We start from the raw sequence: 14,487 nt of genomic DNA, 5'->3' as shown, positions 1-14,487 counted from the left end.
AATAAAGGTGTGAGAAGTGGGAATCCAAGTTGCATCAAGCACAAAGCATTCTTTTTCAGAAGCAGCATAATCTGTTTCCTCAAAACACACCATGGTTTCCTCCATAACACTAAATCATTAGTGTTACAATCCTAGAAAGGTGTCAATTATGTGCTAATAGAGGGAGTTTGGAAATTCACAATTTAAAAGGCAGCCAAGGCAGCCACTTGCCTGGTACAAGTAACAGAGCGAATTATACTTGCATGTTTTACAATGCCACCTACCTGTGTTTGGGCTGCTACTGCAGCAAAATCCTAGATATCTACCCTTGGACTTCTAAGTTCCTGGGGAAATGCATCCCTACGACAGATGTGCACCAAGTTCTCTCTGCCTTTTTTCATTACACGACCAATGGACTTTTGCAACTAGATTGTAGTCCCTACAAAATTTTCAAATTCGAGCCCAAGGAGCACATGCTTTCCCCCTTCCCTCTCCAAGCAAATTCTCCTCCCTTCCTTTGTTAAATGTGCAACAACAGAAACCAGAGCTCACCCATAATCATAGTTTCCGGTTCCATTTTAATCTATGGTTTCAATTCAAGTTTATTTAGAAAATTGATTGATTATGTGGCGTTTGCCTCCTAGGATGGGTCATAAGGAAAGGGTTAAATCAGTGTGATGTGATTGGCCAGTGGGAATGCAAAGGGGGAGTAAAAGTTAGAGTGGGAGGTTTTGAAAGTCAGTTGAGGTTTGGGAATTGGAGAAGGAAGAGGGAGGAATAGGCAGTGGGTTGGTCGAGTTGTATTGTGAAAGAATGAGAGGAATTGTTAGGTGGAGTCAGATTGATAGTTGGGGATAATCAGTTTGAAGTTGTTAGGAACTAAGATTAAGAAACTGTCAAGAAAAACTAACTGAAACCATAAGCTTATTCCTGCATTTAAAAATAAACTTATTTGTTTATGTTAACAACTGTCTGGACTCCGTGTGTCCCGTGAGAAACGGGGTGGTGGCAGCGAAGAAAGCAATCACAGTGGTGGCACAGGGTCAATAGACTGTCAAACGTCCGGGGCCCCTGTGTGATCGCCACAGTCATGTTTGTCAAAGGCGCCTCCCATCCAAATAATGCACACAGCAGAGAATGAACTCTTTATTGTCAAAGATAACACAGTCACTTCTGGAGACCTACACACACCAATCTACTGCTTAGGGAGCTATTCCCAGGTCCGTGTGGCAACTGGTGACCACTCCCCCTCCACCAATTTATGTACTTTTCCCCAACGGGCTGTGAACACCTAGTCAGAGACTACACCTGCAAGGAAGCTGCTTTTGCTCTTCCCACTTCACTTCTCTCCTGGTTCTGGGAGAGTGTGGTGCAGAAGAGGGTGGGCAAGCACCTGGCCCTTCACTTGCCTGGCCTGCCTCTGCCTCCTCTTCCTCCAGCTCTGAAGCTTCCCCTGCCCCTCTGATTCTTGCCTCCTGGCTGGTACAGGTCCTCACAGACCACAGCCCCCCTATCCCCAAGTCAGACTCCAGCCGCCCTTCCCCCAGCACACACTCTGAAGAGGAGGAAAAACCACATTTCTGAGTCCGGCTCCTAATTGGAAAATCAGTTTGCAGAGAGTTAGCATTGCATCTACATACAGGCAGTGGTAGCCTAATTGTGGTGGTAAATAAAGCAATTGACTGGGCCACATTTCCCCACTTGTGTCCTAGTCTAAAGGGTACGTCCATTCCAACCACTCTTCCCGTTTTCAGAGGTGCAGGAAGTGAAGAAACTTTTCGTGTCATGCCCCTGTGTTTCTGCACTGGATGGGTCAATTCAAAGATATTCCACAGGCAACCGACACATGACTAGAGTATATGGCAGCGGTCAATTGTATGGAAGCACATTATGTATGGAAGCACATATGCAGCTACACTAGCACAAAAACAACTCCTGTTATTTAATGATAGAACAAGCCTTTGAAGACTGACTGCTTTCAACTGACTGTGCTGCTGAAACGTGAAACCCTATACTCCTGTAGTTTCATAATATTTTCTCATATGCCTACGATTTTTGAAAACGTTCCCTCTTTCCAACCTTTTTCTATTGTGAAAGACATATGGTAGTACTTTCATATATTATAAAACTGGCCTAGAACTGGCATAACAACCCAGATTTGGGGAGGGACAAGGACAAAGTTTTATGAAGTACCAAAAGAAAAGTTGCGCATCAAAAAAATGGGGGGGGGGGAGACATTCATCTGGCTGTGGAATACATAACAGACATTCATTGCTCTTAAGGAATTTATGATAGAACAAAACAAAATCCTTTGTATACTGTGACTTGGGATATTCAGAATTATGCCTGCTCCTGAGGCACGTTAATAGTGAAATGGTCCGTGTATGCCAAGCTAGAGGAAACTAGTTTGCTAGACACAATAAATGAGCTAGTTGCATCTAAACCATCAAAACACAGACGTCTGGTTTGTAGGTTAAATAAAGCGTCCAAGGAAAGTTAGGTCTAATGTTACCATAGTTGTGGTCAGGAAGTATGACACAGAACAAAATGTCCCACCCCACAAGGAAACATGAAACATTTTATGGAGTAGCTGTCAAATGTGTATAAAACCATTTATTTGCTCCCCATTTACCGACAGTAACAGCCTCATAAGATTAAGTCAGTGAATATCTGAGGAAGAGAGACTCTCTGTTCCAATAATACAATAATGTGGCTTCTTCACTGATGGAGCTGTTTGCCAGTACCTCATTCAAAACTATTGATTCCACTCTGGTAACATTTTCCCACCTTGCGGTTAACAAAAAGGTCACACCTCTTTTAAATTAAGGGAAAAGGTTCGGTGCTATGTAGCACATCACAAATTCAAGACAAGTTGGAAGGCCACCACCAACCTGCACAATTTATGATGACAGCTTTTTAGTGATTAACAGCTCTGTGCCCCCCCCCACCTCCACACACACACACACACAAACAAACAAACACACACAAAGCAAAACTCCCCCCCATGCAGCAAGATTCCCTGTCCCATTCTATTAGGTTGTAATGGATATTTTGCTAATAGTGACTGATCAGTACTAGTGAAAATAAACCGCAAGAAGACCTCCATTGCTGGAGCTAAGTACTACATGAGTGGTATATGTAAGTGTGAATTAATTCATGACAGTCCATTAACAAGTTAGAAGATAAGAAGTCAAAGGAGTGCAAAACCATTCCTGTCGCACACTCTTACGGTCTCCAGTTTCTTTGCATCTCGAAAGCACTTGCTGATTGTCTTGATGGTCTTGTACTTTCCAGAGTTGGTGGTTTGATAATAGGAGTAATGAGAAGGGCATCCAACAGTGAACGATAGGTACTGTGATCAGAGAGTCTGGTAAGCATTTAAAGAGAATTTACTTTGGCAGCTGGTTTACTCGCAAAGTAGAAGATTAACTAGACATGCTACAGTCGTGAGAGGCGAACGCAATTCAGAAATGAGTCGCCAACTCTAAGGCAATGCTCCCTCTACTCACAGCCCCCCAACAGGGGTGTTGACAAGTACTTAAGGGCTTGGGACAGAGGCAGGAGACCCAGGCTTCAGGGGCCTTTTGTCACCCCCTAACACCGCCCCTGTCCCCCAATAATTTTAAACTGACTCATGATTCTGGTTGTAATATACAATGCTCCTGAGCCTTTGAGAAAAGGAAAGATGTGCAGCCTCCAAATTTGACTCACCAGGCTCTGAGAAGCTTTCTAATCCTAGCAGCCAATAATAGCATCTGCAAAGGCTTTACTAAGCTCTACTAGCTATCCTTCTATCCTGTATTTTCGTGACAGCTTCAACTTATAGCAAGCCAAAAACAAAACAAAAAACCCTCTTCCCATATGCTTCTCCGTTCATTGCAAATATTTCTTTTTGAGGGAAATAACATTGCTGCTTGAGAATTATGAGGCATGCAAAATTCTATGTTGAACCAGATAATTCCAAGTTTTGGACGCATCACTATATCAAAATTAGAAGGCTGGGCTGGATAGTTGTTCAAAAGTAATGAACAGAAACTGCTAAGTGCATCCAAATCACCTTGTATGGGTTCATTTAAATAATTAGAGTGACACATCCTGGATTCTGCATCCATTATAAAACCCCAAGGTAAAAGACTGAACTTTGGTTTGTGTGATGTGTTCAAGAAATGAGCAGAGCTAACTTACAATTCATATCTTTTCAGCTTCTGCTGTGTATATTTGAAAGGAGTTATATTACTAAAGAATATATTCCCTCCCTCTGGTGCATGTTCAAGTAATTAATTCGCTCGGTTGGGGAAATGATGTGGGGTTTCGAAAGACAAATAATATCCCATACTATGTCCCTGAAACTTGAGTGTATTGTAAAATGCTAGTACGCTGGTTGAATTCACACAACTATGTACTAAAGCAAAACAAACAAAGCCTTGACCCTCTGGTTTCTTACTGGGCAGCCATGATGGTGATAGCAGCTTCCACTTGTTTTAGATTAACAGTAGTTGAACATTGTCATCTGAATTTGGCTTCTTTTCATTAACCAGCCAGTTTATCCATGTTCAGACAACATGGCAAATGGCAGTATTTTAAAAACGTAAGTAGAACTTTCTGAAACGATCTTTGCAGCTACCTCAGAGAAAGAATACTAAAGCAAAATGTTTTAGCATCATGTCTGAACTAGCTCTGTTATGTTAGTACCACTGAATTTCACCACTTGCAAGTGAACATATTCCACCTCCCACCCTCCACGAGATACAAAGATATTCCAGACCTCCGTACAGCAACTGCAGCAGACACAGCAGCAGCGGCACTCTTAACTTGTGACGATTCCACCTTTGGAAGTAAAGTAGAGGGGATGGGAGTAAGCGTTACATTACTTCCCAGTGGATTTTCCAGTGGCTCTTTCATAGGGTAGAAGCTTCAGTTCAAATGGAGAAAAAGCAAGGAAGCGAAAGGACAGAGAAAAAGGAAATGAGAAATAAAATATACAAGACACATTTATAGAAGTAATTTCAAAGCTCATTCCTAGCAAAGCAGCAACAAAACCGCTAGCACATTGGATGGGGGACCACGGGTTGATTCCTGCGTTTAAGGAGATTGGGTTAGATTACCCTTGGGGTCCCTTTCAACTCTATGATTTTTTTGGGGGGGGAGAGACATTTAAGCCACCTAGCGTACAATTTCATTAATGAAATTTTCATAACTGCTTCAGAGACTTCTAAAGTTGGCTCTGTAATGGGAGTTTGACCATGTTCAACCCATGCAGTGGTGACGGCTCTCATATTTTAATTGAGACAAAACAGGAAAACTGTTGCCTTCACATTCTCCTTACAGACTGCCTGGACTAATCTAATAGCAATAATGCAGCATTTTATGTGTGTGTGTATGTTAGGATTCTTTCCCCGTGTTGCAGTCATGGAATTGTTTTATCACATGATGGTGTATGTTTTCATTCCACATAGTAGGATGTGATGGAGACAGGATGTTTATATTACTGTGTTTCTGTGATGTAGAATTATTGTCCTGTGTTCTCTCTCTTTTTGCTGTTTGATGCTGATGAGGAAGGAGCTGAGACAGAATGCTCCAAGTGTATTATATGTAAATAAAGTAGTTTAGCCAATATTGCTGCACTACTGAGTCTGTCACGCTGACTGCTAACATTCTGCCTATCCTGAAGTGTGCTGACGTCTCTGAGGCATCAGTCGCTGTGATGTTCGGGCTGGAGAAAGACTTTTAGTCTCCCGACCAACCAGGAGGGCAGTACTGAACGTGTTGGACTAGTCAATAGTGTAGTTCTCACAATATCCAAGTGCATCTTTGATTGATATGTAGTTACTGGAATTGTAGCCATTCAAAAATGAAGTTCAGCCTGCACTACTAATCCAGTATGGAAAAGTCAGCAAGGCCTGGCTGATTGAATTTATGCATTTTCCACTTTTTCTTCCCTAAGAATGTTATTGAGCCTGAAGCAGTTTCTGTCATCAATAGAGAATCCAAATCTAAATCCAACACAGAATGCGGCATGCTTGCCCCCACTGATTTTAATGGGGTTGCTGAAGTCCATTGGTTTCAATAGGCTTAAGCAAGCTTAAACTTTGTATCAGGTTTAGACCTTCCTTTTGATCTTCTTAAGATGTATCTCCATAATTCATTTAAAGCTTCAAATCAGCATGGTGGCTTTTATAAGGCAATTGTAAAGAAAATTTGATGCATGATCGTCTCTGATCGTCTTCCATGAATTTAAGCATGGAGTATTTGGTTTCAGGTCATTGGGACACAGAGCTTGAATTTTGTAATGAATAACTCACTTCAGATGTTAAAAGAAAATTAGCTGACCCCTCATAAAAACAGCAACCGGGGGTGGGGGGAATGTATGAGATTATTTTGAGCAACATTAGTATTCAGAAGCAATATATATATTTTCAAAGTTACTAGACTCCCCAGAACAATCAGTAGACGTGTGACAGCATTGCTGTTACTGCTTAGGGTTAAGCTTCCAATAATTCCCATGTGGCCAGTTTACCTGGCCAAAGACTTACTGTTATTGAAAATGTCACTCCGTCCATATTTACTAATTTTTTTGTTCTGTTTTTGTTGGACAAACTTTTCTGCAATGTACTCTTGGCATTTCAAAAAGAAAAGCATTTACATTTACAGTTTAACTTTTATGGATAAAACCAAAACCTCCCCCTTGTCATGCTTTTGCACACACACAAAATAAATACAGGGAGCCTTATTTCCCTTAAAAAAAGCACAGGAAGTAATTTGGTCTTCAAAATTCTAGGATTCCAATACCTGCCAGGAAGAGGGGGCACCAATGCAGATTTCCCAGTCTGGACTGTCAAAGTAGATTCCTCTGGAGCAATTGGAGACATAAGTGTCTCAAATGTCTGAGTTGCCACTGTGCTAGTCAGGGGTAGGCTCCTTTTATTATCAGCTTCATTTGCACCCAACCTTGCAGCAGCTGGGGCAAGCTCTGGAGAACCAGTTTTTATCCTACTTGACCTTAATTCAACAAGAATTATGATACATTAAACACAAATACCATACTTATTTATTTAAATGTTACCTAATAAAAAGCGTAACCAACAGTTATGGTGCTCGATAGGGTTTTGTTTTTTTTTAATGAACTACATCTGTTCAAAAGACCTGTGGTATACAAATATCCGGTGTTTATATTTGCCAAATGTCCAATCCCCCCCCCCTCCTTCTTTGGATAACTCAAGTCAACTTTGGATAACGAGAATGAGAAGGCGGTCATGGTTTCCTTCCTGGAGATGGCACTCCTCCAGCTCGTAACTGACAAAAATTATACGCCCAATTTCATTCCCTGAACTTGAATGTTACCATACTTAACACAGAACTTGGATGGTGGTCAGAAGGGAGAACTAAAAATTATACTGAGTCAGGGTCACTTGACACAACTCAGAAAGATCAGTCAGTGTAGGATTTTAAGAAAGCCTGTGCGCCAACATTTCCAGTGTTATACCAACCAGACTGCATATGTCTGGAGTACACACAACGCAAATTTCAACAGTCATACAGAACATGTCCCCTTATATTCATTTGACAAAATTTATATACCGTTTGAGTGTAAGAAAACCTCTAACCGGCTTACAACGAAAATGCTTATACATGCTGATGGGGGAGATGGCAGCATCACTGAAGATTAGGTCCATGTACAGAAGCTATTTTAACTTGGGTGTCTAACGAAATACCACCGCAAGCAGAGATTTGCCTTTTACGTTGATGCTCATGGGAACTATTGATCAGAACATCTGTGGTTTCTGCTGTTACTGAGCCCTGCTGCCATCTTGTGGACAACAGCATATCTACTGTAGGAACATTTGAACTATCTGTTCTCAGGGCACTGCAGGTTCTCAGACTAGCCAAATGCAAGCTTTTGCAATGCCATCAGTTACATTCTAGACCAGAACCAATTCAGAATAGTTTGAATTGACTTGTTTGTATTTTTCAGGAAGTGATGGAGAAAACACAAATGTTGTGACATGAAAGCAAGTAGCATTTGCTTTTGGTTGAGCTTCAAAGAAATTTGTTGTTGCTCCCAGCAAAAGTGGATCATACATAAGAGACATTTTGAACTTCCATCTCTTGATCACATTGAATGTCTGAGCAGAGTGAAATACCTCATCTCCCTCTTCTCACTCATTCTGGATACAGAATGTCACTTGAGGTAGAGGTAGAGGTAGAGGTAGAGGTAAATGACCCCTGGACAGTTAGGTCCAGTCAAAGGCGACTATGGGGTGCAGTGCTCATCTCGCTTCAGGCCAAGGGAGCTGGCATTTGTCCACAGACATATTTCCGGGTCATGTGGCCAGCATGACTAAACCGCTTCTGGCGCAATGGAATATAGTAACTGAAGCCAGAGCATACGGAAATGCTGTTTACCTTCCCGCTGCAGCAGTGCCTATTTATCTACTTGCACTGGTATGCTTTCGAACTGCTAGGTTGGCAGAAGCTAGTACAGATCAACTACTTGAGGTAGAGCATAGCTGTAGGATTGGTCTCAAAAGTAGGGAGGTTGGACTGTGGAGAAAGTTGAGGAGAGAGGGAGAAGAGGCAGGCAGGCAGAGAGAAAATTTAGGAAACCTAACATTTGCTGTTCTTCACCAAAGTTTGACAGGCATTTTGAGAACTTCAGAGAATAAGTAATAAATGGTTTTTAAAAATAATTTATGATATGCTTTGAACAGAATGTAATAAATTAGTATGAAACTACCTAGTGTAGGTTGATGCCGTTTTGGACACAATGGCTACTTGGCTGCTATCACTTAAAATATGAACCGTAGCAGGTGGATATGGTGCACACTTGGGCAAGGCCTCCAATGGATTGTTGAAAAAAAGTTCTCTGAAGAAGAAAATGACACAGTTTCTAACACCAGAAGTTCTCTTAGTATCCACCCCACCCCACCCTCAGCAATTGCACAAATGTATCTGGAGTTGGCTTAAGTTCCCATACTACACGGTTAATTTGACGAACTTTACAGGCATGGCTATTTCCAACCAATTTCTGCTCATGTAGGATCCACAAATATCTGTCTGTCAACAAAGAAGACAAAATGTTGTGCTATATCAGTGTTTCCCAACTTTGGGTCTCCAGCTGCTTTTGGACTACAGGTCCCATCATCCCTGAATTTGCTAGCTAGGGATGATGAGGGAATCGTAGCCAAAAACAACTGGAGACCCAAGGTTGGGAAACACTGGGCTAGATTAACCACTTATGGTGAAATCAGTGGTGGAATTTGAGAGGTACACATGACTGACCAGAAGTCTAATTCATAGACTCCAATAAGGATACACAGTTTCTGTTGTTATTTGTGCTGGCAGTTTCTGGGATTAGCTATGTCTGAGGTGGGGAACATCAGGCCTGGGGGCCAAATGCAGCCCTGTCTTAATTAATCTGGGACTCTACACAGCCAGCCATATCCCTTATTGGCTGCAATTCATGCCTGAGCTGGAATGTGTCCTTGAACTGTGGTAATGGTTGTCTGGAAAGAAAAGAGCTAGGCGGTGGGGGTGAGCCTGAAATTTTGTGTGGCTGGAATTCTGCATAATATTCAAAGGTAGGATTTTCACCTACTGCCCCATTTACTTTTTGTGGCCTTGTCCACCACCAACGTACAGCCTCTAAAGGTTTTCTGTGAAGGGAATCTCTCCCCCCCCCCCCAGATAAGAAGGGTTCACCACTGATGGATGTGAAGGTGTTATTCAACTGGGATAACTCACTTTCCCATTAACAGGAAGTAAATAAGGCAAAGGAAGAACTTTCAAAACCAATAATCCAGTAAAGAACAGCAAGTATTTACCTCTTGTGAGATGTATTAGGAAGATTAGGACCAGGAAGATTGGTTGAAGAAATAGTGATAAGAGCTGGATCTGTTACCACAGAAGTACTTGAAGTTGCTTCTCCCCTGACAGATAGCAGTTTGTTTCAATTCCGCCCCCAAAATCAGAGAATAAGTCAAGTTTATGAAGAAAATGTTAAATTCTACATCTAAATGTGATTTGACAGATGGCATTTGTGCACAAAACTATTAATCCATTGGGGTGACAGCAAGTCTACAAGAGTTTGGCACTGACAGGTAGCCACTGCCAAAGCAGAAGGTTGCAGCATTTTCTAGAACTTATTTGGAACAGTCAAAGCTGAATTCACAATGCAATTCAGACCTTGGTGAGAATTTCCAAGTTTGTTTCATAATAGTGATAGCGTGATCCTAAAAGCTGAGTATGTTTTGCATGCCTTCAAAACACACTTGAAATTGAATAATGGAAATTTCAGTAAAAATGGCAAGGGCATTCAGAACAAATCATAGTCCAATACAGAAATAACTTTTATTTTGGCCAATGGAATACACATATACAGCTTCAATATCTCATCCACACTATTAGCTCTTAAGTTGTTGTTTTTCTTAAAATTAATGAATAAGAGCGATCCAGTTTGCCACAGCACCCTGCTTTTTGCTGTGTGCATTGCCCTGTGCAAAAAAAATATTTCAAAATAATGCTTCCCTCGCAATTAAAATCTTCCCATGCACATGACACACAGGAGTGCTGGCTGTGTCCAGTACCATTCATGGGGAGTGAGTATATTGGGTCCATCATTTTCCAAAATAGGGAGTGAGAATCCACTGGTCCAGTAATAAAGCAGTGCCATTAAGCAGTGACAATTGTGACAAGGATAATGCTTGCTTAATTATCAAATTTAGTGCAAGTCTGATTAACTACTTGAGAATAATAATGACTTCTTCAAGTGTCATGTGCATTCACGTGTGGTGCAAAACGGTTTTCCACAATAAAGTTTAGTCATGTCAGTGAACCATGAATGGATGGAACAAGGACAGAGAAACAGACCTTTGAGCTGGCAACAGTGGTTGTTCTGACACATCAGGTATTTCGCAGGTCTGGGTAGCTACTGTATGGGAATGCTGGGTTTCCAATCCATTAGTTAGTTCTGTAGATATGCTTTATTCATAATAGTAACAGAGAACACACAATTTATGTAACCAGTCACACGTTTTGAGGCTATATAATATCTAGCTTAACATTCCATAAAACAGAGTTGCTAAACCTGTTCAGAATTTCAGTAACCAGTTCAATCATTTTTATAACAGAGGGCAAGAGGATTGCTTTAGCCATAGGACACAAAGATAAATTCTGAGCTACTAATTTGCACTGAACCTAGACTAAGCAAGGCTGCAATCCAAACCCCTCTTTTGCTTGGCTGAGGGGGGTTTGGATTGAGTATAGACTTACCTCCACTCACTTCAGCCAGCTCAGCTGGCCTCCTGCTGGAAGAGATGCCCCTTTGTGCTCTCTGAAAGGTGGTTCACTGGCAGTATCACTGCCAGCACAGTCTAGCAGAAAGCACCCAAAAGGGGTGTTCTGAGGGCAAGGTTTAGCTGGCCTGCGTTCCTGAAGTGCTCCCACAGCCAGCACTTGACAGCATCAGGTCTACCATGGATCAAATTACTACCTAAAATTGGCACGGAGCTCAGATTTTATCTACCAGCCTCACTTTCCACTGCAGCTGCCATGAATCAGTGGGCTACAGATCTGTTGCGAGCTCCATGTTTTGTAGAGCCTTGGTTGCAGCAGCAAGCAATATGGATCACTCTGTTAGCCACACTTTAGTTCCACTGAGATCAGTGTGGTGTAATTTAATGATCTTTATACTGTACTTTATACTATATCAAAGTTTCTAAAGCAGGATGTAAGTCTCAATCCAACTATCTCTCTTACTTTTTCTCTTTTTTTCCCTTTGCTAAATGTGCTGTGGGTGCCAGCTCAAAAGGGATACTGGGATGATAATGGGAGTGTAGATAGGAAAATGCCTGCATCAGTACATCTGTTCCCCCTTTCCCTTGATTCTGTTCAGTGCAGTTGTCTCCCCTCCACCCCACACCAACCCCGGTCTGCTACAGCCAGCCATCTACACCGCTTACTAACAAGCATCCAGATGTGAATTGCTGGGGGGGGGGGGAGAATTAAGATTTGTGTGCTGTTGCCACTGACAGCACAGTCTTTAGCTTATGCACCGCTGGGGTGCAAAGATCCACCCAGCGCCCCCAAATTTAGTTTAGCCCCCAAATTAACTTTTATTATGATGTATGAGTTAATTTTGCATGCAAGGCGCCATTGAGAATGACAAGCGCCGTCATTGAGTCTGACAAATGCTGCTGTTGTGAATGACAAGCACCGCCGCTGGTGTGGTGTGTCTTTAGTAAATGAGCGCACAAAGCTGAAAGTCCTTTAGTGAAACAATAGGTATGTATTTTGGTAATACCTAGATATATATGTATTTTGTTTTTCTGGCTTGATCAAAATTATTTATTATTTCATAACAGGTAGATAGTTAAGAGTTTAGGTGGCTTCAGCGGCGGGAGCCTGGCGCACCCCAGAATTCGGTGCCCGTGTGCCCCGCACCCCTTGCACCCCCGGGTAAAGACAGCCCTGGCCACTGAACTCCGTAAATAGAGATAAGGTAGGGGAAAAAGAGACTGAAGAAAAGGAGGAAACAAGATAGAGACAAGAGCCTTGGTAGAGGGAAAAAGAAGGGACTGAGATATGTGGTACAAGTACACGTAATCCATTTTCGGTTCCTGGAGTAACCAAGCAACTTTCAATGCATAAAGAATACTTTTTAAAAAGTATTTCATTTTTTCAACTCCCCCCCCCCATTTTTTTAAAAAAACAAGCAAACCTGGCAGGAATGTCCCCCCCCTCAAAAGCTTCAAAATTTCCCAGAAATTGTACATCTCTACTAGATACCATCTTTGCAGTAAAACTGATTGACACATCGTTCACCCAGGGAGGGGGGGGGGACCCTGATTCAGACCCATATTTGTAGCTCAAAGACAGAGCTAATGGATTACAGCTGAGAATGAAATGGAATCTGGTAGTTATTAAGAACTTTCAAGTGTTCTAGCAGAAGGGGGTCAGGCATCCAGGTAAGTTGAATGCTCCTTGTGCCAGGAGAAAAAAAAAATTTTCTTGGACTACACAAAAGTGATGACAAAAGTTATGGGCTTGGAGCAATCTAAGCTGCTTTCCAGCCATTCAAACTAGTCAAAATAGAAGCATGGTGAGATTTGGTTGCACTGCACACTGTCAAATGCAACACAAATCCACGTACAATGAGAATTGATCAGTATTTCGATGCTATGGGTTGCAGCAAAAAGGGGGAGCGGCTAAGAAATGGAGCTGCAGTAAAACCCGTGCTTATGGAAACGAACAGATAAAGAAACACAGAGCTGAGAAATGGGGTGGGCGCAGGCCTATAGTAGGAGATGGGGAGAGAAAGGAGTTGGGGGGATATGTGTCATGTGAAAGCAAAGAGAGAAACGGAAGCAAGAGGAGTTCCAAGGAAAAGAGAATGTGCGCTATGTTATCCAGAGGGAGGAAACTGAAAAATAAAGCAATAGTTACAGAAAAGAACAACTTACAACTTTAGGGGGAAGGGGAGAAAGAAAAAGAAAACGTGTTACAACTATTGTCAAAGCAATGAATCCTATCTGCATTAATATAAATGTAAACGTGGTCTTCAGAGTGATTTGTGCTATGTGTGCTCCTGACCTTTATCAAACCCCGCAAATAAGGCGGGCCACCAAAAGGCTCCAAAACACAGTTGTAATTGAGATTAATTGCCAACATTTAATTGAGCAATTGCCAGAGAAGAATACACTGTTTTTATAGTGGCTTGTGACAAACTCAGAAATATTCACTTTTAACTCTCTCAGCAAAAGCTGTTCATTTCAACAGGCCTTCAGCAAGAAAGGAGCACCACTGCTCTTGGTAGTGAGCAGTGCCTATTATCATTAAAAACAAGTGTTTCAGCACCTTAACTTTATTCTTAACTTATTCTTTATTATGTATAGGTTTTTGTGGGCTCCAGTCCACTTCACCAGATGCATGAAGCTATATCCATGAAAGCTTACGCAACAATAAATTTGGTTTTTTTGCTAGAGACTAACATGGTTATCCTTTGGATAATATTGCCAAGGGTCTATTGATTCTCCACATCCATTGTGTCTTGCAATGGCTTTCTACATTTGGAGAACTCCCAGCATTTCTCTGTAACCTTTGAAACAGAGCACCACCACACGCTCCACCTTTGGTTATTCAAATATTACCGAGAAGTAGAGGAACCAGTTGTATAAGAAATGACTACTCTTTGCTCCACCTTAATCCCTCTGAAATTATGAAGTAGGAATGCCATATTTGAAAGGGGAAAAAGGACACGTTTGCCATCTTCTACTTTTAACTGTGGATAGCTATGACGACTCTACCCATGAAAATGAGAAAGTGTCCTGGAAAAAGAGGACATACGTCAACCCTATGTGAAGTGTCTCCTGGAAGTGTTTTAGACTGGTAATAAATAATGGTAATATATAACATCTGTATGACACTTTCAAGTGTTCAAAGGACTTCAGATGCATTATCTAGAAATATTTCTTACAATCACCCTGTAAGGGTAAGGCTAGATTCACATCACAC

At 41.7% G+C, this 14,487-nt stretch overlaps 1 protein-coding gene across 5 annotated transcripts in view; it reads right to left on the bottom strand.

Annotated features, from left to right (window-relative positions):
• Positions 1-14,487, bottom strand: part of PDLIM5 (PDZ and LIM domain 5) — a 122,117-nt gene that overhangs the window by 31,706 nt on the left and 75,924 nt on the right. For all 5 annotated transcript variants that reach the window (XM_083398311.1, XM_083398314.1, XM_083398315.1 and 2 more), the window contains 6 exons: positions 10,846-10,956; positions 9,801-9,905; positions 8,714-8,842; positions 6,769-6,978; positions 4,745-4,891; positions 3,209-3,346 (listed from right to left, as the gene is read on the bottom strand). In XM_083398311.1, coding sequence (XP_083254437.1) covers positions 3,209-3,346; positions 4,745-4,891; positions 6,769-6,978; positions 8,714-8,842; positions 9,801-9,905; positions 10,846-10,956 — 840 coding nt within the window. The remainder of the gene's footprint in view (positions 1-3,208; positions 3,347-4,744; positions 4,892-6,768; positions 6,979-8,713; positions 8,843-9,800; positions 9,906-10,845; positions 10,957-14,487) is intronic.

The sequence above is a fragment of the Podarcis tiliguerta genome (genome assembly GCF_965153285.1).
Source record: "Podarcis tiliguerta genome assembly, chromosome: 9".
In the NCBI taxonomy this organism is placed as follows: Eukaryota; Metazoa; Chordata; class Lepidosauria; order Squamata; family Lacertidae; genus Podarcis; species Podarcis tiliguerta.
Note: the sequence above shows the minus strand (reverse complement) of the source record. Positions and strands in the feature narration are given on the sequence as shown.